Genomic DNA, 13,575 nt, shown 5'->3' with positions numbered 1-13,575 from the left:
ACGCTTCTCCCGGCGCAGGTGGGGGTACGGTGGGTAGTGGTACCAACAATCATCACATTAGATGTGATTCCAATGAAAACTGAATGACAACGCAGAAATTATATGGACAGATAGTGTGTGTTTGTGTGATAACAAGTGATTGCCACATATGGAGGTACTTTGTAGCGTGGAGGTAAACGGTCTTGCAATTTAGGAGGCAAAGAAATAAAATGCGATTTCGCAATATGCCGGATTATATTACTTTTGGTTGTAAACCTTCTTTGACATATATTACAGTCGAACTTGCAGTGTATTTTGTGTATGTTTTTCTCAGAATCGTTTTCTATAGTTTTGTTCAAACTGCAATCCATGGTTTTTGTTTTGTTTAAGGTATCGGTCGCTTTACACGGAAAATGAATACTGCAACATGTATGGAATATAATAGATTAATTTAAGACAAATATACTTTGATATTATACAGCAAGTATTAATATTACTAATATTAAATGTACAACGCATCATTTTTAAGAATTCATTTTATTGATTTTACATGACATACAATAATCTACTATTAAGGCTATTTTATTTGATTGAGTAGCCTAAACTTATCCTATAAAATACAATGTAACGTTCACATTTGTTAAAATATGGATAATAAACGTCCGAATAACATAAGATTTGAAACTTAAAAAGTGTACTTTATCTAAAGTCCACTTTTACATTGAGTACCTTAAGACATTTAAATGACCGACGTCTTTTAACCCTTAACTCGGCAGAAATAAAAATTTCTGATAAATAATTTTTAATGTCTGGCTAAAAATTAGAGATATTATAGATAAGATAAGATATAAAATATACGATATTGTAGATACAAAATGTAGAGATATAATATTAGAAATAAAATATGAGAGATAAGAAACGAGACATATCCATATAATAAATACCTCTTTGAAAAGAAAACAAAATGTAACTAATTAATAATATTTTTATAAAGTTTTAAGTATTTTACTATGAGGACATTACTTATAGTCTATTTCATTAAAATTTTCCATCAACTTTTAATTTTTATTTATGATAATAAAAAATGTATTTAATAAAAATTAAACAAACCCTATTACTTATTACATTTTTTTTTTTTATAACTATTAACATTAAGTAAACATTAGTAACATTATTTTAAAAAATCACACCTGTTCGCATTTTTTTCCTATTTTAATGTAGGAATGTTTTCTATATATGTATATAAATAAACACGGTAAGTCGCATGCAAACGCAAGCGTAAGCTAACATTATGGGATACTGCAGACGTCGACCGGTCATCATACCCACAAATAAATAACAATTTTTTTTTGTTTTGATACTTTGATTGAACATTATATTGATAAGAGGTAGATGCGGTTTTAAAATAATATATTATTATATGCACAAGTGGTTACTAATATAAGTTTCATAATAGCGAAATGCTAACATCGATACCAATGATGGGTTTATGGAGGATGATAACATAATTACAAAAGTTTTAAAGTTTTATTTAAGAAAAAAAAAATGGTAATAAAAATAACCTTACTCATAATTATTGTCGACTTCATTCTTTACCAAACACTTATTTGTTGTAGAAATTTCATTGTTTATGAATTGCATATCAAACGGTTTAGTTTTAATGACTTCAAACGATTTTTCCAACAATTCTTCTTCTGTTTCATAATTTTCAGGTTTAATTTTCAATATATTAAACCGCTTCAAAACTCTATAATTGACATTTAACATTAGTTGTAGTTCTGTGCTATATATGCATAGAGGATTAGTAGGACGACTAAATTGTACAATTTTAGCTATTTTATTTAGTAACAAATATAGTAATAATAATGATATAACAAAGAAGACAGCTTACTGACTAAGTGCCTGAAGCTTGAACATAATAAAAAAGAATAATTTAGTTTACATTATTTTGAAAATAAAAACCAACCAATTTTTCAGTGGTAAATTTTTACATGATCAAATTCTAACAGCTGAATTGAATATATTTGGGTTTTATACTGTGTTTCATTTACCAACTTGTCAGTTTGGTGTTTATTGTTGGACATATCATAATGCGAATCACTACAGCGGACTACAGCATTACAAAAGCTTTTATGTTTTATTTAGTAAACACAAAATATTAATACAAATAGCCTTACTCATAAGTATTGTCGACTTCATTCTTCACCAAATACTCCTCTGTTGTAGATATTTCATTGTTTTCAAACAGCTCATCCAACGGTTTTGTTTCAACGGCTCCAAAAGTTGTTTCAAAGAAGTGTTTTTCTGTTTCATCAATTTCATCTTTAATTTTCAACATATTATACCGCTTCAAAACTATAATTGACATTTAACACAAGTGTTATTTCTGTATCGTATATCCATATAGGTTAAATAGGACAAATAAATTGCACAATTTAAACTATTTTATTAAGTAACAAATAAAGTAAGATTAATAACCCAAAGCTACAAGCATGAATTGCAGGTAAGAAGCTAACACAATAAAGATCAAAGCTAGACGATTGCCCATTTTGCCGATTAGATTAATTTAAAATTGTGTTGATCCCTTATCACTCTAATCAACTCCGGATAAATAATAAGTAATATACAACCACATATCAATTATGATTCTTTTTATTCACAAGCAGTGTTTTAAGTCCTCGGAAGACAATAAACACGGCAATGATGTATATAAATTAGAAATACAAAACAATAGGTACTCACACAACGTAGAACCGTAATCCGCGTTCCAGGGCTGCTACTGAAAACTTATAATAAACTATTGACATGCAAGACAAAACTCAATTGTAACGCAACTTGAAACGAAATAAAGACACACAACGCAGTTCGTTAATTGTTTAACACAGAATTCGACCAAGTAATTATGATTAAAATCTAGATATTCTCACGAAGCGGGGCCGTGGCGACAATACAGAAAACCAATTGTACCTAGGGCGCTCAATCTAATTGTTTCACTAGTTTGATTCACAGAACTTCAGCAGAGTGTACAAATTTTAATCTTAATTAAAAATCAAAACTTTTATTTCAATTGTGATTTTAATGCAAACTGCACAGTGCACGATACAACGCAGAAATTGTATGGACAGATTTGTGATAGTGTGCGTTTGTTTGATAACGAGTGATTGCCACAGATGGAGGTACTTTGTAGCGTGAAGGTAAACTGTCGTGCATTTTCGGAGGCAAATAAATTAAATTCCAAACTCTTGTATCAAAGCTTATTAAAAGAAATAACACAATAAAACCTTTTTTTTTTCAAATGCTTCTATATTTTACGATTTAAAACACTAAACAATTATACTAAATTTCTAAAAGTGTTTAACCATTAGACTGTATTAGTCTTAGTGAAATATACTTTTCATTTTAACTACATTGTCTGAAACGAGCCTCAACAAGGCGGAGTAATTTAACAACCCGTCAAATTAAATATGTCACAATCAAAGAGGCGGATAGCCGATGTCTTAGACGAACATGTTTAGCCACGTCAAAATGGTGCATGCCCAAACAAAAGTGGCACTTACGAATAGTTCTTTAAACATAGACGATATTTGACGAACACTTAAACAGTTTGTTCATTATGGTCATATAATTTATCCATGTACATAAATCATTTAAAATTCCAATATTTAATAATTATTTGAAAAAGATGTTTATAAAAAAAAAGTCTCAATATAAAACTAATGTTATTACTCTCAAACATGGTATTATGTTTTCTTGGGAACTAATCACACAAATATATTGAACAAAATTATTTTTACTAATTATTTAATAATAAACGTATATATTGAAGTAGGCATATTCTCCTTACTTTCCCGAATGACATTTATTAATAATGGTCAGGTTCAATCTTAATAATTCTTCGAATTAAAAAAACGAAAAACTTATTCTAAAAATATGAATGAAACTAACATAATGTAATCATAATTGACGAAATAATAAAATATTTTATTTTGATTTTAAACACGGTTCGCATAATTCAACGCTCAAAAATTAACAAATATTTTAAATTAAAAATCAATTTTAAAATACAAATTAACATATATTATAAACCATTCTCTTCAAAACCATCTGTAACTAAAAAGACTACTAACATTTTATAATAAAAAATAAGAATAGTAACAAAATTTTTTAGCATTTTGTGTGTGTAGATTATGAAAATTAAAAAATACATTATAAAAATATAAATACTAAATAATTCATGTGATCCGTCGAAAAAATAAATTAAAAACTAATACTTATGTTATTGATCTGTTAACCGATAGTAATAAATTAAATATTATAAGAAAACTAATAAAAGTATACTAAATCTGAAATAAATCGTAAGTAAAAAAAATTGCAAAATAATAACAAATCGATTTTGAAAAACTGCCAAATAGTCACGTAAGGTTTATGAAACTATGAGCCGTGTGCTTTTGCTTGATGCCTTTTGAGAGTATCTTGGCGACCATATGATTTGTCACAGGCTGAGCATTTGTATCGTACCCCACCAATATGTATGCGTTCATGAATTATGAGATAGGACTTTAAACTGAATGTTTTTTCACAGACATCGCATTTAAATGGTTTCTCGCCGGTATGTGTTCTTTCATGAACTTTGAGGTTAGATAGGTCACAAAAAGACTTTTTCACAGACATCGCATTTAAATGGTTTCTCGCCGGTATGTGTTCTTTCATGAACTTTGAGGTTAGATAGGTCACAAAAAGATTTTTCACAGACATCGCATTTAAATGGTTTCTCGCCGTTATGTATACGTACATGTTTCTTGAGATTAGAATGTTGACTGAATGTTTTTTGACAGATAACGCATTTAAATGGTTTCTCGCCGGAATGTACAAGTGCATGGTTCTTGAGACTAATTTGTTGAATAAATGTTTTTTCACACACATCGCATTTGAAAGGTTTTTCACCAGTATGTATGCGTTTATGAATTTTGATGTAGGATTGGTCGCAAAAAGACTTTTTACAGACATCGCATTTAAATGGTTTCTCGACGGTATGTGTGCTTTCGTGAGTGTTGAGTGAAGACTGGACACCAAATGTTTTTTCACAGATATCGCATTTAAAGGGTTTCTCCCCGGTATGAACGCGACAATGTCTTCTCAGGCTTGATTTTAATAAAAACGTTTTCAAACAAACACCACAATTAAATAGGCCATCTTTGTTTTGAGTATTTCCTTTGATTTTGCTGTTAGGATGATTGACTTTATTTTATTGAGGTGTTTTCTTTTCAATGGAAGTACTGGAATGCGATTTCGCAATATGCCGGATTATATTACTTTTGGTTGTAAACCTCCTTTGACACATATTGCAGTCGAACCGACGTATTTTGTATATATCTTTCTGAGAATGATTATCTATAGTTTCGTTAAAACTACAATCCATTGTCTTTGTATTATTTGAGATATCTGTCGCTTTACACGAAAAATAAATACTGCAACACGTTTGAAACAAAACAAATTAATTTAAGAAAAATATATTTTGATGTCATACAGCAAGTTTTAATATTAAATATACAACGCATCCTTTTTAAGAATTAATTTGATTAATTTTAGATGACATACAAAAGTCTTCTTTACTCAATTTTTATTTGATCGAGTTGCCTAAACTTATCCTACATAATACAATGTAACGTTCACATTTATTAGAATATGGACAATAAACATCCGAGTGCCATAAGATTTAAAACTTAAAAGGTGTACTCTATCTAAAGTCCACTTTTACATTGAGTACCTTGAGACTTTTTATGACCGACGTCTTTTAACCTTAAACTTGACAGAAATAATAATAAATTCTCATAAACGACTAAACTATATTTTTGACATGGATATTGTAACGGACCCACCCTTATCAGGGCTAATAGATACATATATATATTTATTACATTGTACAACTTATCAGGACTAACATATACATATATCTATATATTATATTATATAACTTCTCATTATTAAATATTGCTAAATATGAATGTACCACACGTGCCGATTTCACATCAGACCCAAAAGGTCATTACAGCATCTTGCGAAAGCAGACAACTTGCAATTCTGTTCACAGTTGACCTCAAACACGAGGCCAACCACTAAGAGAAACTTAACGTTTTGGCAACTACCGTGCGAATCTCACATCGAAGCTAGCCAATTTCGACCATGCGAAGGCTGCACTCTCATGCCTCTACCCTTCCTCCACCGTTGACATAAGCGGATGCCATGGACGAGCGAGGTCATCCACACGCGGACTTTCGATAATTGCGAGGATTCCCACGGCCATTCAGCGAGCGGACCAACATATAAGGGAGAACTTCAGTCATAGCAGAGCAGATGTACTGGGACCACCATACACTACACTTGAAGTTTCTACCTATCATCTTCTTTTGAAGTCTTAAGCGGCTTATAATTGTCTTAATCATCATATTTTTGAAGCATACTGAACTTATGCTATTAACTGTTTGTCGTTGTACATGTTTTATAAGTATATTAAATTAAATGTTTGTGATTTACTCTGAAGTTATTCTATTAAATATCTAAAAACCTATCACCACGATTGTAACAACACTCAAACAGCCTGCAATACATACGTACAGGGCTACAGGGTTGCTACATTGGCGCAGTCTAAAGGGATCGTTCAAAGACGGTAACGACATCAAGTCCAACTGATTTCAACTGGAAGGGACAAGTCAATTGAAGCACTTCGTTGAAATCGACGTTTTTGGAAGAACCATTCAAATATGAACGCTCTTTTGTAAGTAGATAAGGAACTTAAATTGTATTAAGCTAAGTTAAGAATTTTTGTTTTATATAAGTGATAATCTTAAGTGTAGGTAGGCCCAGTCATCTCCCAAAATTTAAAAAATAAAAAAAAATGGAATCAAAAGATACTTTAGGAAATCAAGTTATAGACCAATTAATAGACCTGACCAAAAGCGATAGTAATGAAAGTAGTAATGAAGGATTTTTTGAATCAGAAATTATAGAATCCCCTGAACTAATTAAAATAGGAAACAATGACATAGGAAATGATTGTAACGATGTAGTAGATAAGGATGTTAAGGGGAGGTCAGTTGAATCAATAGAAAAAGAAATAGATAGATGTTATAATTCACAACGTAATGTTAGCAAATCTAGTGTAAGGGAACCTAAACAAAAATCTCAATCACCTAAGACTGTTTCTAACATTATTGACCGTAGTAATGTTAACATTAACAAGTATGCAAACACACGCTGTTGGATTTGTAATAGGCTTGGCCATATTTCCTTTTTTTGTAAATCACGTATGAAATATAGTATTAATACAAATAATAATAATAGAAATTATCAAACTTCTGTTCGAACTCGTCCAGCTATATGTAATGATTGCAACGGTACAGGCATCATTTTTAAAGAGAGATCGCTGAATCGCCAATCGGCGCATTTCCAGTGATAGAAAGAAAAAAAAAAATGCTTATCACTTAAAGAGAAATAACACCTAGAAACACCTTGACCAGATTGATAGACCATAAATCGAATCAAAAGTTCATATACGTCTCAGTAATACCTATATTATAAATTAACTTAACTATTGTTAATGTCAAAATCATTATTATTACCTAAATAATTAAATCAATTGTGGTTAATGACTTATAACCAAGTAACTTTCAGTTAGAAAAAAATATATATATATACGAATTTAGAAGTAAATAAATAACTATGAATATGGCAATCTTGGCGAGTTTCTGGGTGTTGCCTATAGAAAAAAAAATTTTTAATTATAAGTTAATAAGTAAAATGCTGTTCTTTATAATACATATATTAAATAATATGTAGCGTATAAAAAAAAAAATAATAGATATATAAATAAATATAATATGTTCGCCATTCTGTTAGAGTTGCCGACTCGAGTTGAATATTACTTATTTATTAAACGCCTAAAAAGGGCCACTTTTTATGCTTAAAAGGAAGCTTACCGATCTGCGGATCTATTCATGCTTTTATTTTCCCACTTTGCTATACCAATTTTATGAAAATATTTATATATATACACGTTATATATATATCTTGTTAGGCTTGGAATTGATTAACACAAGGATGTTAGAACGAGAAACTGATCACTTTTCTTTTTAACCAATCCTAACCAATTTTCCAGAGTACTTTGTTAGGCTATTTAAATAAATAAAATTTGAATCGTAGTTTAGTATTGATATTGAAAAGAATTTGTATTAGAACGCTAAACAAATTAATATTCTGAAAATTTTATTTTTACTGCTAAGTTAGAACGGATGGGCAAATAGCATCCTTACACTTATGGCGGATTTTAGTATAAGGCAATTTCTAACAGAACATAAAAAACCCAATCCATTGGATAAATTTTAGGTATACTCGATTGAGATAATCATAAAATTATAAGTCCATTAATAGGAAAGGTGTTGAACATGGCACTAAACGATAAAAATATTAAATTGGGTGTTTCACGGAAACAGTCCCCAAGACACGGTAATATGAATTTTAAACATTAAGTCCGGTAGTCTATACTTTCAATAAAAATGCTAATGTGGATGTTTCACGGAGACAGTCCTTAGTTACGGTAACACGAATATAAAGACGTTAACTCCGGTATTAAACAATGATATAAAAAATAAATTTAGCAGAATCCTACTGCATGTTGATATAAAAAATAATTTGAGCAGAATCCTACTGCATGTTGATATAAAAAATAATTTGAGCAGAATCCTACTGCATGTTGATAATGATAAAGATAAATTAAATATACAAGGTTATGATAAATTAAGCGTGGAAAGATCAACCTAATTCGTTGAATTTCCACTAAAAACTAAAAATGACGCGAATTCTAATAAAGAAGTTGGAAAAATTATAAAAAGTAACGAATCTTTGAACGTTTCAAAAAAAAAAAAGACTATCGATAAAAACGGTAACATGTAAATTAAACATTAATCCCGGTACGGTTGAAACCGCTAATATAATTAATGATAATAATGATTTCGATTATAGCCATGAGGTTAAAAAAAAAATAGATAGCAGGATATCAAAGAATAACGCGATTAAATTACATAGCAATGATAGAAATATTTCGATGAAACCGAGTAAAATGCTTTATAGTAGCGCGGTAAAAAAGCGTGATAAAATGAATACTAATGATAAATCTATCGAAAACACAAATTAATTAATTAACGCGAGTAATATAATTGAAAAACACGACGCTGCAAATTCTATCGAAATAGATCCAGCTATCGAAATTAAATTGATTTAAAAAAAAAAAATTGAACGGGTTAACCGACGTGAACAAATTATTAACGCGAATCGTGAGATAAAAAGTGAAACCATACCTGTATGTAATAGAAAAAAAAAAATATATATTATTGGCTCGCGAATTAAATACCAAGTTTAGCATGATAATTTCGACATGAACGACATCAGTAAATTATATAATCATAAATCCATTATCGGAAGACACACGTATTTTAGTGAATAAATTACAATTTACACCTGGTGATTTACCAGCGCTAACATAACTAGTATAATAAAGGATGGCGTTTTGCCAATAAATATATAATGAAACGCAACAAAACCGTTTAGTTTCTCGCAGATAAACGAATTAAATTATGACAACTTAGATGAATTTGAAGTATGTCACGTAAAAAAAAAAAAAAAAAAATATATTACCTTTCAGTGCCTATACTATACCGTACGTATAGTATAACACAACATTATTTTACACCGTACAAACGATATTAGTATATTTAATTCTATTCGGATAATCGACTCGTTGATATTTATCAACCAAACCCCGTATTATAATCATATACGAACGAAGACACGTATCGGCGACACGCGATACGAAATAATATTATTATTTCTGTCATATGTTATAATAAACTAAGATATTATGTTATTTTAATACTTTTAAAATAAAATGATAGTTTTCTTTTCTTTCTTTAAAAAGCTAAAGATTTAAAATTTAAAATACTGTTAAACCACTTTTTTTTCAATCACTTGGATAAATAGAAAACAAATATAGCAACAAATTCTATACGGGTTGTTAAGACATATTCTAATACGAAATACAACATTTCAGGGTCATAGGAATGTGTATACTTCGAACAGTCTGCGCGGATTTTCGGTACCACGTTGACACATTATCCGATACCCAAAGCGGGTTATACTATGAAAAACTTGATTCTCTTAAGGTTCAAACCAAGGAAGTTACTCTATTGACTTATTTAGACTTAAGTCAGTACAATCAGAATGCCCAACTACTAGAGGCAAGGGTTAATGCATCATACGAATATTGTGAACACTTTACTAAATCATTTTCCCCTCAATTAGCATCAATTAATGAAAGCTATATTAATTCTATTCACGATCATTGTGTAACTTTAAACACACAAGCAAGGGTTTCTCTATCTAGCATTGTAAATAAAACTGATTTAATCTTCAGAACTATTGAACCTAGTCGTTCAAAGCGGGGAATTCCTTTTAAATTATTAAGCAAGGCAGCTCGCCTACTATTCGGATTATGCAGTGAGCTATGTATACAAAATTCAGATAAAATAATAGACAAGGCATTATCAGGTGAACATTCGGTTCTACCAATTCTAACAAAGGTCCTTGGCCTTCCTAACATTACTTCTAAGCAGCCGTCTGTTGATACTTTGGAAATGATATCCGCATATGACCAAAATAACACAATAGGAGATTTGGATCGCGTTCGAATAGACAACGCTTTAGCTCTAAACGCATTACTTAATCAATTTTCACTAGAAGCGAACACTCTTTTTGAAATACTCCAAAGCGCTAGGTTAGGTTATATACACCCTAGTCTGATTAATGACGAGGCAATTCTAGAACAACTTAAGTCCATTACAGATCAATTCGATCCAAACACCGAATTACCTTACGCCTTATCACTACGAAATATACCTAAATTACTAAAGGTATCCAAACTAGCTATATATTATTCTAACGACCGAGTTGTACTAAAAATAGGAATTCCGTTAACATATGATGAAACCTTAGATGTATTTCATATATTACCTCATCCTGTTTGTATTAACCATAATTGTGTTTTTATCAAGCCCAAATTCCATTACATAGCTATGACAGCCTCACGAAAGCTATATTCCACTTTCGAAAGAATTGATCAAGTAGAATGCCAACAAACCGACGAATTTAGATTATGTCCGGAAATTTATCCATTACATCTAACCTCAAATAAACCCTTATGCGAAGCCTTATTATTCCAAGAGTTAGACACAGCACCAGCTGTCTGTGATATAACATTCAACCAATTAGGTACTACGGTGTTCTATAAGTTAACACATCAAAATAAATGGTATTTCATTTCAAACGGGGAGTCAATACTTATTACCTGCAGTAACAGCACCAACAAGTCCCTAGCACTCATTGATATAATGGGTACTGGTATTTTAACTCTTAACGAAACTTGCAAGGCTTATGGTGCCGATCATGTATTAATTCCAAGCACTCCAACTAACGAACAAGATAATTATGGTAACTACATAGCAAATGTAACAATAAAAGAAGCAAACATTTTGACTTCTACTTTAGTTGATCAAATCCTTGATCCTTTTCAATCACCAATAAGGTCCATAACTGATTTTTTAAATACGGGAAAAACCCTCTCTCAGTTGCAGCTTCAACAAAGTCTACTGCAAGCACCAAACAAACATTTTTATTATAACTATATCTTATTTATAATATGTTCAATTAATTTACTAATGATACTTGCCATAATTTATCTACATGACATTAACCATCGGAATTCTTTACGTCAACCGCGACGTCAAATTGTATATACTCCAGGAGAGGAAGAAGGAGTAGAATTAAGAGGAGTAGATTAACATTTTATAATATATTAACTGAAAGTAAAAGTAGAAATTTAGTTTAGCAGTTAGATTAAAAGATTCACTAATAAGAATCATTTATATATATATATATATTTTAAGGGCCATATGATACAACCATGGCCTTAAGCCTATACATTGACATAGGGGACGATGATGAGTGCGAGTTAGACGCGTGTCTACACGCCCTAGGAGAACGACGCCAGTCGATCTCTTCACAACCGGGCCGCAGATACGTTACTTCCCAGAACCACACGTTCTATTAGGGGCTGGAAACATCATATGCCCTGAGATTTGTAGAGATAAGAAAAAAAAAAAAAAAAGAATATATATAGATATACATAATCCTCTATTGTAGTATTTATTCTAAACAGTAACTCAAATTATAAGCTATCACTACTACATTTCTCCCATCCGGTAATAAACCATTTAGTTAAGATTCAATTAAGTTCTAACGTACTGGGTCTTACTACCATTAGAATAAGGATAATTTGATGTATGTAAATAAGCGCACATGCGAAAAAAAAAAATGTTCTAATTAATCTAATATATTATACAAATAAGTACTAACCACCTTTTTATTGTTCTAAAGGAAACCACATTAATATATATTGTTAACTAACCATTATTAACCTCTTAAGCAAATTAGTTAAGAACACGAAGTATTTTAAGCTTTATACATTTTATTATGAATTTAATCATGTAACACAACACTTTATGTAACTATCCCAAGCAAATTGTAACCTTTAATGAAGTTTTTTGTACTACGTCCAAAAAACTAAAAAAAAACGATGGAGATGTAACGGACCCACCCTTATCAGGGCTAATAGATACATATATATATTTATTACATTGTACAACTTATCAGGACTAACATATACATATATCTATATATTATATTATATAACTTCTCATTATTAAATATTGCTAAATATGAATGTACCACACGTGCCGATTTCACATCAGACCCAAAAGGTCATTACAGCATCTTGCGAAAGCAGACAACTTGCAATTCTGTTCACAGTTGACCTCAAACACGAGGCCAACCACTAAGAGAAACTTAACGTTTTTGGCAACTACCGTGCGAATCTCACATCGAAGCTAGCCAATTTCGACCATGCGAAGGCTGCACTCTCATGCCTCTACCCTTCCTCCACCGTTGACATAAGCGGATGTCATGGACGAGCGAGGTCATCCACACGCGGACTTTCGATAATTGCGAGGATTCCCACGGCCATTCAGCGAGCGGACCAACATATAAGGGAGAACTTCAGTCATAGCAGAGCAGATGTACTGGGACCACCATACACTACACTTGAAGTTTCTACCTATCATCTTCTTTTGAAGTCTTAAGCGGCTTATAATTGTCTTAATCATCATATTTTTGAAGCATACTGAACTTATGCTATTAACTGTTTGTCGTTGTACATGTTTTATAAGTATATTAAATTAAATGTTTGTGATTTACTCTGAAGTTATTCTATTAAATATCTAAAAACCTATCACCACGATTGTAACAACACTCAAACAGCCTGCAATACATACGTACAGGGCTACAGGGTTGCTACAATATGTCTTTTGGCTTGGGGACATTAAGAAAATGCTTGAATGACGCTGAACGCTACCGAGGAAAATGTGTGCGTGTGGCGCGATTAAGCGGATGTTTTGTGAATGAAACAGCTGATAAATAATTTTTAATGTCTGG

The 13,575-nt window shown here is 31.1% G+C and overlaps 2 protein-coding genes across 2 annotated transcripts in view; one reads left to right on the top strand and one right to left on the bottom strand.

Annotated features, from left to right (window-relative positions):
• Nucleotides 1-13,575, bottom strand: part of LOC126841553 (zinc finger protein 271-like) — a 31,088-nt gene that overhangs the window by 11,003 nt on the left and 6,510 nt on the right. The window contains exons 2-3 of the mRNA XM_050578125.1: nt 2,157-2,334; nt 1,547-1,726 (exon numbers count right to left, since the gene is read on the bottom strand). Coding sequence (XP_050434082.1) covers nt 1,547-1,726; nt 2,157-2,334 — 358 coding nt within the window. The remainder of the gene's footprint in view (nt 1-1,546; nt 1,727-2,156; nt 2,335-13,575) is intronic.
• Nucleotides 5,848-13,338, top strand: LOC126841555 (uncharacterized). Its single transcript, XM_050578126.1, has 2 exons — nt 5,848-6,754; nt 10,082-13,338. The coding sequence occupies exons 1-2, from the start codon at nt 6,741-6,743 to the stop codon at nt 11,865-11,867; spliced, it is 1,800 nt and encodes a 599-aa protein (XP_050434083.1). The 5' UTR covers nt 5,848-6,740; the 3' UTR covers nt 11,868-13,338.

The sequence above is a fragment of the Adelges cooleyi genome, unplaced genomic scaffold (assembly GCF_023614345.1).
Source record: "Adelges cooleyi isolate 19-005CV unplaced genomic scaffold, UGA_ACOO_1.1 ACOO_flye_CR_arks_rails_tigmint_CR_PRNA_39, whole genome shotgun sequence".
NCBI lineage: Eukaryota > Metazoa > Arthropoda > Insecta > Hemiptera > Adelgidae > Adelges > Adelges cooleyi.
The sequence above is the reverse complement of the archived record's forward strand: the minus strand, read 5'-3'. Positions and strand labels throughout refer to the sequence as shown.